The following is a 16,161-nucleotide window of genomic DNA, read 5'->3' on the forward strand; positions in this document are numbered from 1 at the left end:
TAAAACTAAATTCAAAATCCTTCCCCCACCCCATCTTTCTCCTCTAAAATTGGATATCTCAGTAATGGGTACCTTTATGTGCCCCATTTGCCAAGCCAGAAACAGCAGAACCATGCAGGTTTTTTTCAAGCAGTGCCTTTTATTTATTGATTTATTTATAAATTAATGAGATTTGAGTGCTCCTCTTGACCAAGGACCAGCTGGGGTGGGGTGGAGGGGGACAACCTTTGGCTTATTTATTTATTTTTTTTTTAATTTCTTCTAGTCCTATCAATTACATTGCAGAAAGTGGGTTTAGCAATTTGTTAGATGCTGTAGGTCAAGGTTTTCAACTTAATGGAAGAGCTCTGCACTGCAAGGGAGTCCCCTTTATCAATCATTTCTTTGCATGGCATTTCTGCTTTGTCAAGTTTCACAAGAAGCCATGAGCATACCAACATCTTCCGTACTTCGTGGAAATCCTGAAAAGCTTGGAGCCCTTTATTTTGGCTAATAATATTTCCTCTCTATACAAAGGTAAATTTCTCCTAGAAGCCCTTAGTAATGAAATATTTAAAAGGTGAGGGATATAGAAGAAGCCTGTGTGAAGGAATTAAGCCTTAAGAGAGAGAACTTAGGAGCACATGAAAAAAAAAAAAAGGCAACAACAAGATTTTCATAATTGGTCTGCTTGACAGACCTGCCCATTTGTGTGGATGCCCCAGAAATTTTGACAAAGGAATTTCAGGTGCCCATCCTTTATTTCCTGGGGGATTGGAGAGGCTGCCTTAATAGCCCATAAGGGTCACTTTCTCCTTCATAACACACTTCTTTTTCCATGCAATCCACAGTCCTCTTTGAAGCAAGTTTCCATCCACGTACATGTCTCTTAGCCAATCTTGGGGTCCTAACCATGGGTGACAATAACCGTGTGATAGGTGGGTGATTTCCCGCACAGAAGGAAACATATATCTTACAAAGAGAATGACTATGCCTCAGTCCCAGCAACCATCTGGTGCTGGTACCCCTCACCAGCATTAGTGTTGGCCAGAAATCACCAAGTAGCTCAGCTTGGATCTCGAAAAAGTAGGACATCTAATGTTTTTGAAAGCTTTTCCTCTGGCACCCAAAGACCATTACTTTGGAACAATGGTTCTCCAACTGCAGCTTACATGAGCATTTCCTGGAGGGCTTGTTAAAAAAGCGTCAGTTGGGCACCTGGGTGGCTCAGTGGGTTAAGCCGCTGCCTTCGGCTCAGGTCATGATCTCAGGGTCCTGGGATCGAGTCCCACATCGGGCTCTCTGCTCAGTGGGGAGCCTGCTTCCCTCTCTCTCTCTCTCTCTGTCTGCCTCTCTGCCTACTTGTGATCTCTGTCAAATAAATAACAATTAAAAAAAAAAAAATCTTTAAAAAAGCGTCAGTTTCCTCCCCTGAGCTTCTGCTTTGATAGATCTTTAGTGGAACCCAAGAATTTGCATTTCTAAAAAGTTCCCAGGTGTTGATGATGCTGTTGGTCCAAGACCACATTTTAGACTACAGTTCTGTGGGGTTTTATAATCTGTTTTTATACCATCTACATTCCGAAAGACTGCATTCATTATGGCAACTCTAGATAAAGGAGTAAGACCAATCTCAAGTCATTCCAAAATACACAGCATACTCTGTTCTCTAACAAACTCTGTCTTCCATCAAAGAAGGTGAAGTAGATATTACAGACTTCAAAGTAGGTTAGACACATCCTTAAAGGGGTTTCTGAAGTGTACAAAGCTATTACTGAAAACTGGTTTTCCTGGGAAAACCAGTTGTCTTCACACTCATATGTGGTCAAAATAAGAACTTCAGTCATACTTGTACTTTTTGTGCAGAACGAAACAGGGTAATCTGACAGAGAGGGGTGCGGTGAATAAAACTGGCACCCATTATGAAATTAACATCAAGAAAGAAAGAAAGAGAGAGAGAGAAAGGGAGGGAGGGAGGGAGGAAGGAAGGAAGGGAAGGCAGGGAAAAAAGGAAAGGAAGGAAGGAAGAAAGAAAGAAACATCAAAGAGGCCCCAGGAGTTGAAATGGAGCCTCAGCCACTGGGTCCTTTCTGCTGAAGAAGGGAAGGAGGAATGGAGGGAGGTTTTCTGGAATCGGCATTTCTGAACACCCAGAACAATGCCACAATGCCACCTGATAGATTGCCCTCTATTTTGAAATGATATTTGTAAAACTTTGGCTTAGAACCTTTTATTTGATTTTCATCCTCTAACAAAGAAGCATGATGCTTGAAGAACTGTCAAAAGGGCAGCGGCTCTGGGCCCATGCTCCATCATTGGTCCCTTAACTGCTTCCAAATTTTGAATGGCATGCCTCCTTATCTCCATAGGCTTATCCTCTTCTTTCATATATTGCTTTTTTGTTTCCCGGTTTTGTTAGAGAAAAATTCTTGCTAGAAATGTGCTGCATCAACATGGCTCAAGTGAATACATTTTATAGAATAATGTTGAACTAAAGTGGATTTCATTAATAAGTAACAGCACATTAGGTGCTTTGTAGACCAAAATTACTCTGTGCTGGATTTTAATATAAATAATACCAAAATATGAAGGCATGCATTTTATAGTTTATTAGTAAATTTCACTTATGAAAAATGCCCTCTCTCAAAAGCTAGTGTGTCATTTTCTGCTTAAAGTTGTTTAGTAACCCTGTAATTTTCAGGATAAAATTTAAATTCTTCAATCTAAGGTGTTAGGATTCCCCAGAGAAAGAGAACCAATAGTGGATATAGATTTAGATATAGATATAAATATAGATGTAGATATAAATTTATTATAAGGAATTGGCTCAAGCAATTATGGAGGCTGCCAGATCCCAAGACCTGTAGTCAGCAAGCTAGAGACCCAGGAGAGCAGATGGCAGAGTTCCAGTGGGAGTCTGAAGACCTAAGAACCAGAAGAGCCAGTGATGTCATTTCGATCCAAATGCCTGCAAGCTTGAGACCCAGGCAGAGCCGGTGTTTCAGTTTGAGTCCAAAGGCAGGAAAAACCCATTGTCCCAACACTATAGTACCCTCTTCCTTGTGGGAGGGTTAACCTTAAACTTATTGGATGAGCCCCCCACACACACACATTACAAGGGCTATCTGCTTTACTGTGTCTACCAAATCAAGTGTTAATTTCCTTCTGAAATTTCTTTCAGACACCCCCAGAGTCCTGTGTGACACATATCTGGGCATCCCATGGCTCAGTTACATTGACACATGCAATTGACCATCATACCCAGGAAGGAAGAGCCTCCATTATGCAGCTAGAACAGGACAGTTTACCCACAGATCCCCCTGTAACTCCTCCCTTCAGCCACTCGGAAGCTTGTTTTATTTCCTTAAAAGCATCTTGGCTGTTCGTATCCATGTATTTTCACGGATGTTTTTCCCTGTGTTTTAGTGCAGTTACCCTTTTTTTAGTTTAAATCCTCCTGGAAGCAGACCCAAAAACAAGAATTCAAGTGGAAGTCATTTATTTGGGAGATGACCCCAAGAATCACCAGCAGGAGAGTGGGAAAGAAGGACAGGAAAGGGAAGGAAGAGAGTAGGGCCCAATTATAAATTAAATAAACCATTGGCTCAAAGCCAGGGTTGGGATGGGGAGGGGAGGACTGTGGGAGAAGCTTCCAAATTAGCCCACTAGAGAAGTAAGGGAACTAGAGTACTTATATGCAAATCCTGGCAGTCCCTTGTGAAAGGCTGCCCTCTTGGGGGTGTTAATTCCCTGATACTTCACCAGCAGTCTCCAGCAGCCCAGAGAAAGCCCTCAGGCAGAGGCCCAGGGGCTGGTGGCTGGAAGTTGGGCTGGCAAGCACCGAAATGTCAAGGAACAAGGGGGTGTAGGTAGGGCACCCACATCTGCCCAGAATGCACTGCAGCCTTTCCTTCCTCCTAGCTAATTCTAACTCGCCCTTACGGATTCAACAGAAGCCTCAGCTCTTCTGGAAATATCGACCTTCTCTCTGATTTAGCTGTTTGTTTGTTTCCCAGCAAAACCTCTGACTACTTGCCTCAGAGAATCTGTTACTTCCTCTTCTGATTGCTGCTTCCACTTCTTTGTGAGCTTTCTGAGGGACTAGGTTGTCAGCTCTATCTTCAACGTCTTCCATAGTTCTGACATGCAGTGTTGGTCAGTAAATGGTTGTTTAAGTAGGGAAAGTAGTGATAATAATGACACCATTAACACTAATAGCCCCTATTTATTGAATGCTCATTCCATGTAAGCACTTTGCATGTAGGATGTCTTACCAACTCTGGAAAGTTAGTACTTTTATTATCCCTATTTCTCGGATAAGAAAGCTGAGGTGTAGGTTTATGTAATTTGCCCAAGACTGCACAGCTCCACATAGTTTGGCCTGGAAGTAAACCCAAGCAGTCTGAATCCAGATCCTGAATATACTCTTAACCACCATATGGATAAATGAGTGAAACGGATGCATAAATGGATAATAACATCAAGTCTGATCCTTCCACACCTGGGGACATTCTAGGGATGATGCTATCAGTATAGTCTATAAAGTTCAAATATCAGCTCTAATGTCACATTTTCCAAAAACCCTTCCCAGTAGTAGCTGTCCCTCCCCTGACACACTTTTGTAAGCACACTGACTCCTCTTTATTATACGTCTGAACATATCTGCATGGCTTACTTGGCTTACTAATGATAAGTTTCTAGACACCTGTGTAACCTGGTATTTTCTATTTCCCCAGACATAAAGCCACACACACAAAAGGTTACCAATGAGTGCTTGCCACATGGACAAACGGATATACATAGTTGACAAGCAAAGGGATCTTTGACTCTTCCTTTATCTTTCCCTGGGAACTGTGGAGACTCTTTTTCATCCCTTTCTGAGATTCCAGAAAATCTGTTGCCATAGAAATGGTTCTAGGTATTTTCGATGGCTCTGAAAAATAAAATTTTGTTTAAATGTATTAAGTTCAGGGAAGAATCTGTGAAGAGTTTACTTTGTAACATTTTGATAAATCATTTGGTTAGAAAATTCTATTTCTAAGAGAAAGATATTCTTTCTCCCAAAATTCTATTCATAGAAAAAGATGAAAGAAATAAGTTACATAGAAAATCACTAATTGTATAACAATTTGAATGGGAGAAAATTTACTTCTTTAAAAATTAACCATGGCCATCAAGAATTACTCTCCTAAAATCTCAAGTTAAATGCATTTTCCATTCCCAGTGACTGGTATATCTATAATCTTCTTTTATAATTAGCACTTTGAAGAGTGTCACATTGAATAAATTTAGCCAAGAAATCATTAGATGTAAAGCATATGTCCGAGAGGAAATTACAAATCCTTACTGAGTCCTCATTGTTTGCAAATCATCACATAGATCCATGTTGCCCTGGTATGTAAGAGATAGATAGGAAATATAAACACAGCAATTCTCCAATTTGACTAAAAAAATCAAAGAAAATTAAAAATTTTAATTCAGCAGAAATTTCTTCATGGATTTTAGTGTTTAAAATTAATCGCGTTATGTACCAGGGGAAAAAAGGAACATAAGACAGTCTTCAACTTTGTAGAATTTATGATCTAGAGATGGGCTTCTGCCAGACAAATATGTTAAAAAGTAGACTCATGATTTGGTGGCAATAATAACTAATACATATAGTTAGATATATAATATGTAATATATATTATGTATAAATTTATATAATTAATTTATAATTTTATTTTTAAATTAAATTTAATTAAATTTATTTAATTTATAATTTATAAATTTATATACTATGCTTATATATTATATATAAATTTATATATATAAATTTAAACATAAATATTTATATATTATATAATATATATATAAATATTTCAGTAGCTGTCCTAATGCTTTATGTAATACTATCTCATTTAATCCTTGCAACAACTCTATGTAGGAGGTATTATTATTCTCACTTTATAGCTGATGAACCTGAAACTGAGAATTGGCAGGTAACTTTTCCATGGTCACATGCCTAATGAATGGGTGGGTGGAGGAGCTATATGCAGACCTCAGCCCAAAGGTCCTTAAAGTTGATACTCAGAAGGTGTTAAAAATAAGCTACAACAAAGAGAAGACTATTCACTCAAACTTGGATGGAGCAGATGTTATGGTGCCTCAGCTCGAAGGATGAGTGCGAACAGAGATGGAGAAAGGCATTGCTTCCAGGACTGAGGCGGGTAGTGGAAACTAACAGAGATCTTAGAAAACAGAATCGAGTGGTGCTTGAGTGAAGGTGATAGCATGAGTGGAACAGAGGAGGGGAAACAGAGAAGAGTGGTCAGAGCAGATACTGCTGGCCTTAAGGTGACCCCAAAGAGTCTAGACCTTTCTCATCAGGCAGACAGGAGTCACTGAACAGTCGTGAACCGGATCAGAGCTGTGTTTGAAGATTGATTTGGCAGTTATGTGTAAAAGGAGTTGGAAGAGCACATTAAGAAATCACCAAATAGGGAAGTCTGAATTTGAGTAGTAGTGATGTGAATAAAGAGGAAAAAGAAAGAAGACAGGATTCAGCATTGCCTGGATGTGAGCAACAGTGACAGAGAAGAGACGACGATACGTCAAAAGTTCAGAAAGCAACTATGTCACCCAGAGAACAGAGGACGCATGGGTCCTTGCCCAATTACAGAAGGTTTCACTGGGATGAGGGGAGTCCAGTGGGAATGATAGGACTGGGGTGGGCTGGGGGAAGGGCACTTGAATTTGCATGGTTAAAGATTTGGATTTGCAAGTATAGCAAACTAGCACTTTCCATGGTGCGGTGCAGGGATTGGACCCAGGTGTCAGCCTACACCCAAATGGCGAGCCCCACATTTCTAAATACTTGAGGTGAGGGTGCATCCCTTTCATGGATGCAAAAAATGCAGCATTTAAAGTGTGTGATTTTTTTTTTGTCCTTTTGAAATTACCAAAGTGACTGTGTGAAACTTTAAAAGCAAAACAAATTGTTGCATATATAGTTTTGTTAGACATATCTAACAATTTTTAAAAGGAAGCATAAACCCTGGGTGTTAAAATTGTGCTCTAATGTCTGTTTACATTACATTACACTGATTTAGCATAATAACATAAGACAATAGAAATGCATGGTCTACCAGGTTTCTGCTGAGTACTTTCTTGCCTTTGCATTTTTATTGGATTGGAGAATTCTGGGGTTTCTAGCTTTTGTATGAGCTTTTCTTTGTCTTTTCTCTTTTTTTTAAATAGATGATAATAATGAAGAAGAAGGTGTTGACATCAAAGAAGATTCAGGTATTAAATTTATGATTTTATTCATAGAGAATAGGCAAAGATCATTGTGTTGTTTATGTACGCCTCACATTTTTTCAAAGAAAAACGTAACAAGGTTAATAAAATAGGTAAAGGGGATTAAGAGTACACTTATCCTGATGAGCACTGAGTACTGTAAGGAATTGTTAAATCACTATATTGTGCACCTGAAACGAACATAACCCTGCATGTTAGCTATACTGGCATGAAAAGACAAAAAAGAAAAAAATAGAAAGTACACTCAAGGTTATAAAATGAGAAAGTAGTTGTGCTAACTCTTGTGGCTTATACAATTAGCATATTTAAGCAGTAGACTTTCAGCTTTCTGAAAGCTGAGGTAAAAATGGAACCTGATGTTATAACGAATAGAGCTGTGTAGCAAATCACCCCAAAGCTTAGTGATTAAAACATCTGCTTATCCTGCTCATGTATTCGGTGGGTCAGGAATTCAGACAGAGCACAGCAGGGCTGACTTCATCCTGCTGCTCTACGAGGTCTGAGGCCTCATCAGGATGCCCCAGCGGCTGGGGGTGGGGGCTGGAATCCTGTGAAGATTTGTTCACTCTCATGTCTGGCCGGCGATTGATACTGGCTCTGGGGCTCTCGGCTGAGACCCTGGCTGGGGCAGTTTTCTGAAACATCTATGCATGGCCTCCTTCAATAACCTGGGCTTCCTCTCAGCATGGCAGCCAGGCTCCAAAGTGGTTTCTCTAGAGACAGCAAAGTGAGCCAGCAGGAGCTGTACCCTTTTTAAGCCTCAGCCTCAGGAGTCCCACAGAATGACTTCCACAAAACTCTTTTTGGAACAGTCATTAAGAAGCCTGCCCAGGCTCATGGGGAGAGAAGATAGGCTCAGTCCCCTGATGGGGAGCAGTGAGGTTTTCCTCAAGTACATGGGACCTGAAGACTTGCTGTGGCCATATTTGGTACATATATTTGGTACATAGGATTTATTTTTCTCACAATCAGAAGTTAAGATGTGTGCCTACTCCTCAAGAAAGACCAGTGTTTGATGAGGGAAATCTAGTGGTTGCAAACATTGGATCTTGCCTAAGGGAGCCACTTGGTATGTGCTTGTTAATGAATTCATGAAATCAATAGGACTGAATTCAATCCCAGCTCCTCCATTTATGGACTTTAGGTAAAAGTTTTCCCTATAGGCCTTAGTTTATACCTCTGTGGCCAGTAACTGTTACCATATAGTCTTGTTTGGGAATTAAAGGAGATATGCCTGAAATGTTTCCTGGATCTTAGTAAACACGAAATTATCACTTCTTTCTTTCTCCTCTAGATATTGGGAGGGTATAGAACTTAATTCCATAGTATAAGTACTCCATGTTCCCCATTTTGGCAACCACACTGTTCTAGGTATGAGATGGGGCCAGGTTTCAAAAATTAAAATCGATATCTCAGAGGTCCTAATTTTGTGTAACCTGCTATTCGATGCCAGAACTCCACCCATTAATCAGCAACAACCTCAGTCTGAGCAGCTCCATTAACAGGGAGCAATTTAAATTCTGAGGTAAACGATCTCTGTTAGTCAAGGTTTGATTAAAATGGTCCTTTCTCCTGGTTAAATCTCTCTTCCTCCCCTGATCTCCCACTGTCTTCGTGGAAAGATACCAGCAGGTCTTTTCTTTGTAACAGCTCACAGGAGCAATGATCATAACTCCTGTCTAGCTTCTAGCTTCTTCTCTGGTCCAAACATGCCTGAGTCCTATGGTTCCCTTGGTCTCCCCAGGGCAGTGGATTCAGAGGGCAGGAGAAGTCGAGGGAGGGTCTACAAGCCAGGAGCAGAAACAAAGGAGGTATTACTGCTGTAATAACATTTGTCAGTTCCCTGCCTGTATATCCATGGTACCCGCCATTGCTTTACAATATCCACAGCAGTCTAAGGAAAGTTCTTGTGACCCTCAGCTGAGCGTTGTTTGCTGGTCAGGAAAGCAAACTCAAAGTGCCAGGGGGTTAATTTGTCTGGAGTAGTCCTCAGGCAACAATGGGCAAGAGTTGGGGGAACTGTGCAGTACAACTCTGAGGCAGGTTATGATTCAGTGCTGTCCGGTAGAAATAGGATGGGAGCCTCCTGCTTATCTTCAGATTTTCTAGTAATCACATGGGAAAAAGTAAAGAGAAACAAGTAAAATTAGTTTAATACTATTTTATGTAATATAAAATATCCAAAATAGTATCATTTCAACAACTAATCAATATATTATAGGAGCCTGATATTTTACATCCTCTTTTTTCCATTCTAAGTTTTTGAAGTGTGTGTGTGTGTTTTATATTCATGTCTCAGTTCAGTCTAGACACATTTCATGTATCCTTTGGCAAAGTGTGGTGTTGGACAACGAGATTTGATACCAACACCCAGAACTCCCCCATGGAACTTGCTCACACCCAGTATCAGCTGCCTTCCCTTTCCTGTCTCCCTTCCCTACTCCCCTCTGGCACTTTCTGGGGTAATTTCTTAAATGAAGTATTTGCTATCTAATCCTGTCTCAGCATCTTCTGAGAAAATCCAACCTGAGACAAGGACTCTGCCTTTTGTAAAACATAAAGCCCAAGGTGAAATTTCAATTAGAATATCCATTTCCATACTCATGAGGGATGTCTTATTGCTTAAAAGAACCGTATGTTGAAAAAAAGACTTTAAGTAGTCACCCCATCTTGGATTAAATTTAATGTCAATTTCTTGTCTTCTCCTTTATCCTGCTCATGTGAAGTATCCTTGTAATATCCTTCAGCCATAGGGAGTACTGCCCTTTCAGCTGGCCAATTTAAGGACTTTATCTGGCTAAGGACCATTTGCCTAAGTGCCATAAGTACACATTTCTAGGCAGGGGGAGTTGACTTCTTAATGAGATGCAGCTAGCTCTCCCAACCACTGAGTGATTTTAAGAAAATCATTATTAATGCTAATGCTGAGCCCACAAGGTTTGAGTCAGCATATGAGGTTTGGGGCACTTTAATTGGATCATCAGTTCTGATTTTAGTCTCATCAGTTTTCCTGGGGGTTTTGTGACCAGCAGCTGGATGCAGCTGTGAAAGTCACACTTGATGCCCCAAAGACGCTAAGTCACCAGGCCAGAATGGGCTTGCGAGGCTGATCTCCATTTTCTAATATGGGAGTGCTGAAATCAAGGGGAATTCTGGGCAGAATGGTTCCATGATGGGTCACTGGCCTTGCCAGATGTTGGTGAGGAAGCTGGCTTCAGTTCAAATCTCATCCTCGGGTGTCTTGGTCTCTAAGACAGGTCTCTAACCAGACCATTAAGAGCTGCTTTTCCTCCACCCTGCATTGCCTCTTCTTCTCATACATGTAGAAATGCTGGAGGGATTTTTATGAATGCAGCTAACATTAGTGAAAGTCTACTTGGGAGAAATAACTGGCCAATAAAAGCTAGTGAATGATAGTGAAAAATGATCTGAAGACCCAAAACCAGTAAGGTGCTGCTAACCTGACTCTCTGGGTGCAGAGAAACCCAACTGGGGGGAGCCTATATATCTCATTATTGTAAATACACCCATTGTGGTGGTGTTTGAGCTACCAAACATGAGGTCAATGAATGCGGGAGTTGAGGAGAGATAGGTGTGGTCAGCTGGCTCACATCTGCCCCAGCGCACATCTGCTGAACCAAGATTTTAATCAACATGGACCTCATGCCAGTTGCTCCACATACGTGAACTCATTTAAGATATGCAACAACTCTAGGAGACAAGGATTGTTACTACACAAGGCTTGAGAGGAATTAGTTCCTGGCTTAAATAGGAGAGCCATAAGTGTGTCTGACCCCAAAGCTCACACCCTGTCTCTGACTCTAGAAGTAACTTAGAGGCAGGAGCATCTCAGGTGGTGTGAGACAAGGTCATCCTCAAGGTGAAGCTCTGCCCCCACGGGGAATGACAGAGACAAACTGGCTTAAAAGCTGAGGATTCCCTTTAAGTCCTTTATCAGTTTCTTCAATCCTAGCTTAGAAAATGTTTCCCCATGTCCTTCCATTCCCAAGACCATGCATTGTTGAAATGGGCCCCAACCAGGGACAGAAAATCAACGGCCACCTACGGCAGTTCAGCTACATGAGAGTGAGGAGCGCAGTTGAGTTCTTTAGGTGACAAAGCTATGCTCAGAGCAAAGCTCCAGGTCTCCACCCTCTGCCAGAAAGAGAGGCAACATAGATCATATGATATGCTGTCTAGGAGAAGTTTGGGGTGCTTTGGAGGAATGTTCCTTCAGCTTCTCCAGATCAAGAGGGAGAGTTGTTTCTGCTGCCCCACAAGTAGAAATCTGGGCACAGAGGCCATGTGTTATCAGTGACTTTCATTTGAATGCCTCCATGGGTGTTATGAAATGATACCAATGTCGTAGATGACTGTTCATACTTAACATGTATCCATGCCCACTGACTACCCAAGGAGGGCCCTATCACTTTTTTTAAAAATGAAGCACTAGTCCTTTTGGGGTACTTATCTCAAAATGTGGACGAAGAGAGACAAGAAGATGTCTTTCAGAGGTGTCTTATCCTTTCCCCAAGAATTCCTATTCAGGTTGGGAAATCAAGTTCATTATCAAAAACTCACTTTCAGGAAATGCTGGTTTGGGGTTGAGTTCCCAGCATGGGAAACTCTCCTCTTAGTCCCTGTTGCAGATGATGCATTTCAGAGGCATCTTCCAGAGAGTCTTACAGTCTCCTTCCAGGGAGATCACAAGTATTGCTTTGCCCATTTTATGCATCCTTTTGAGCACAGCATCTGTGCTCAGTGAGCTATTCCAAGCATCTCATTTCTGATTTTGCTGAACCCATTCTGAAGGGTCAACATCCATCTCACACCTGGTGACAGAAGTTTGGGGGAGTTGCTAATGTAATCATTGGCAGAATTTTTCCCCTGGCCGTGGTAATGATCTTAGATGTGACTTACTTGCAACCACAGAAAGCCTAACTTTGTGCCCAAAAACCTTTATAGTCCATAATGCCAAAGTTTTTAATAGCACATCTATCAAATGCAATTTTTTGTTCTGTTCCTTTTTTAATAAATGGGAAAAGAAAAATGAGTCGCCATAGCTCTGTAGTGTAATTTTAGAATCCTGGCATAAGGCGACAGCTGCTAAGAGAGTAAGAATTAGGCATGGGCCCCATTATATCTTGGCCTTAAAGAAAGGCCTGGGTAAGGGGGGGAAAGAAAACCGAACTGGAAACAAAATTCTCAAGACACTACTAGGTACCAGGGATGCAAGAGAGATAAGGAAAGACAAATGTCCTTTTCTCAAGGAACTCACATTCTTCAGAGGTAGGATAGAGAAGGGAAATATACAATAAGAGGACAAGATGATTTCAGATACATCAAGCGATGTATTTGAGAGCGATTTCCCTTGCAGGCCCCCTTCGAATTAGGAATTCACGGAGGGCCTTTCTTGGCAGCTGAATTTGGTTGGAGATTAATAGGTGAGAAGGAGGTTGACACATGAGAGTGCGTTTTGGGAGGGGGAGGGGAGAAGAACCACAGATGTGACCATTCTAAGGCAGAAACTAGCATAGTAATGACCAAAGAACACACAAAGGCAGCCAAAGCACAAGGGGGAGATGAGGCTAGAGCAGTGGGTAGAGCACAATGGCCATGTCCTGGCCCAGGGACTTAGATTTGGATCTTACTCTAAGACCAGTGGTATTTAAAAAGGTGAGCGACAGGATCAGGTTTCTACTGAGAAGGTAACTCTGGCTGCTGCAAGGAGAATCGTTTCAGGGAGATGAGAAAGCCAGGACAGACCTTACTACAGGAAGCCGGTTAAGGGAGGCTGCTGGTTTGGATTAGGATGATGATTGCAAAGGATGAGCTCAGTGGATGAATACGGGATATTGTGGAGCAGAGCGGATAAGACTTACAATGACCTTCCTGGAAAAGTGACTGAAAGGAAACATTAAGAACAGTATCTCCGTTTGGGGGTTTGAATTCCTGGGTAGATAGTGAGATGTGAAATACGGTGGGGAGAACAGGTTTGCAGACATCAAGAGCATCGTTGCAGCTGTGCTGTTTGAAATGCCTAATGGGATTATTTACATAAATTTGAAATGCTTGGTGAGAGCCCGGTGACAGGAAATCATGAGGGCTGGAAAGAGGGGGGCACCATTAAATCCCAGCCCTGAAAGGACAATGGGGGAGGGTGTAGTTACCTGATACTGGAGACAGAGGGGATGTGGAGAAGGCCAAGGGATTGGGGCTGTGATATGAGATGGAGGGATACAATAAGCCCCTGAAGGCTACTAGTAGCCTAGGAAGAAAGCCAGAAATTTCACGTACAGACCAGTCTCCCAGCGCACAGCTGGGTGGGAGATGGGGTAGGGGGTGATGAGTGGATCTGGAGGTGCAAACAGAAGACAGCCAGTTCAAATACAAAACGAGCTGCCATGTAAGTTGAAGATATAAGCTTTGAGCTTAGTAGGGAGACCAGCACTAGAAATACAAATTAATGCATAACAAAGTATCTATATCTGAAGGGGATGAATTTAGAGATACTTTTCCTAACACTGTCCTCAGAATTTTTTTTTTTTCAGTCTTCAGAATTTAAATTATCAGCCTCCTTGGATAGACTCAGCCCCAGGAGGTCTTGGGAAGGATTGAGAAAAGTGGGAAACATGTTAATTTAATTGGGGGCATACAGAAGTTGTTTAGAATTTGGATGACTAAAGAAATCTGTTAAATAGAAGGAGGATAATTTCAAGCTCCACCCCAGCCTCCCAAGATGAGATGACATTGCAGCTGATCTAGCTCTACTTTGAGGATTTAGTAAAATGAAATTGCATTTTGGCAACTGTCAGTTAATCCGTGAAGTTTTAAATCAAACTCCTGTGGAGAAAAAAATAATAATAATTTGGGGTTGCCTTATGGAGAATTTCTTTTAATTTAAAAAAAAGCATTTAAGATTTCACATTCGTGTGAATCATTAATGATGGTCACAAAAAGATGTTAAGCTGAGGCTTTAATGTCAATCTATGTACGCTGGAGAAGCACAGGCCCTTGCCACAATTTAGCTCAGCCAAAATGACAAATGAAATTTGTGAGCAAGCTTCACTATACATGTGGGTTTACTGAGGGGGGTTGGGGGGAGGGAGGACTTTAAACTTCAACATAATTTTAAATATTTAATATCTAAATAAAAATGCTTTAAATCTTTATGCTTCCAGAGGGGGTAGAGCCAAAAGGCCTCTCTCCACCCCCCAAGAAGAGCAAAGCAAAGAAGCTGGAATCTTCCAAAGACTCTAGTGAAGGTGAGTCCTGTTCCTCTTGTCTTTAAAAAATTACTCCATGAAAAGAAATTTCTGGTTAACTTTTAAATGATGTGTGTGCTCTCATGTTCTGATATTTCCCAGAGTTCAAAAATCACAGAATTCTTTATCCTTTCCTAATATGTTGATTCTCCCCTGAATGTGAGGACAAAATATCAGATTTGGGTTTAATTGGTGAAGGTAAAAACCAAGTGTGAAAAAACCCATTTTCTCACTGTGATGTATTTTCTGTTTCTGCAAAGTGCTCACAAGTTGGGGGCTTTGTCATGGAGTAAGTGTAAAGGTAGAGACGTGGGTGTGACGGACAGTGAGTAGCTAATTGCCTTATTGAATCATTTGCTCTTTTCATGAGTACATTCTGAGTTCAGGTTCAAACCTGAGCAGTGGGTGCTGGAAATGTTTCTGGTCTTTTTGTTCTCTTCTACTTTCTAGAAGCCAGCATATCTTTGCATTAAATGGACAGGCTCAATTGGGCTCAGTTTGCTGAAGAAAGGAAGCCAGTCTCTCTTTGACTTACAACACTAGTACCGTCTATAACATACTCACATTTTTCTTTTAAAATGTAGATTAGGTATTTTTTTAAGGGAGCCTCTCATCTCCGGAGTATGCATGAACTTCTTAAAGGGGAACGTATTTATGCTTTCTCCTTTCTCACTTTGGAGCCTCCCTTCATCTGCTGTGAATTGGAGAGCATTATAATACTGATGGTGTCAGCTTGGGTCTTTGGGAAAGAAGATGCCAAGACAAGAAATAGAAGTGCAGGAAATGTATGGGAGGGGGGAGCCTTGAGGGTAAAGGGGGGAGGAGCAGGAGGAGGTGAAGGAGAGAAGGAAGAAGAGCTGGGGAGAGCCTCCATCTGCAGTGAACTCTGGGAAAGAATGGGGAGGCCCAGAGCACTGTGCCGGAATGGCTGGCTCCAAGATCCCCTTCCTCCAGTTCACTCACTGGCTGCAAGCAACCGGTGGAGAAAGTGGCCTCGGTGTGAATATAATGCTTCAGTGGACCCCAAAGTGTGGCCAGGGGATGCTGTTGCCTCACTTCATTCACAGAAGCACGTTCTCCCTTGAAGGGAAATCCTGAACATCTCTTCTCCATGAGAGTACAGCCCCTACATGAGTGTCGGGGTTCCAATTGATAAGCAATGACACTGCCTTCGTCCACATCTGGGTTCAGAACCAACTGAGAAGGCAAAGCTATCAGAAAGTTTGAATCCAAAAACATGAGCTTTGTTACTAATGAGGTTAGATGAGAACATCTGGTCTCCCTGTCCCCAGATGGGCTTCCTAATGCTGGATTTTACTGCTGAATGTGAAAGACGTAACCTCTGTCCCCTCAGGAGCAAGTACCATTGTCCTTGGTATCTTGGGTGCCTAGACAGAGGCTGCTGGGTGAGCTAATTATATGAAAAAGAATAGCCCAAGACACGTCCTCTCTGTGGGCAGGGGGGATCTGAGAGAGACTCAAGATGAATGTGTTTCTTTCCCCCCAGGTTTGGATAAGTGAGGGGATGAGGAGAAAGGCACAGCAGTAAATGTTCTCTGCCCTTTGGTTGAGGAGTGAGAAATAAACATTTCCAGCTAACAGTAAATGATAGAAATAA

At 41.6% G+C, this 16,161-nt stretch overlaps 1 protein-coding gene across 3 annotated transcripts in view; it reads left to right on the plus strand.

Moving 5' to 3' along the window:
- The window catches only part of MACROD2 (mono-ADP ribosylhydrolase 2), a 1,916,992-nt gene that overhangs the window by 1,764,219 nt on the left and 136,612 nt on the right, over positions 1-16,161 (plus strand). For all 3 annotated transcript variants that reach the window (XM_080814553.1, XM_080814554.1, XM_080814555.1), the window contains exons 10-11: positions 7,219-7,263; positions 14,460-14,543. In XM_080814553.1, the coding sequence (XP_080670679.1) occupies positions 7,219-7,263; positions 14,460-14,543 (129 nt within the window). The remainder of the gene's footprint in view (positions 1-7,218; positions 7,264-14,459; positions 14,544-16,161) is intronic.

This window comes from Martes martes (genome assembly GCF_963455335.1).
Source record: "Martes martes genome assembly, chromosome: 9".
In the NCBI taxonomy this organism is placed as follows: Eukaryota; Metazoa; Chordata; class Mammalia; order Carnivora; family Mustelidae; genus Martes; species Martes martes.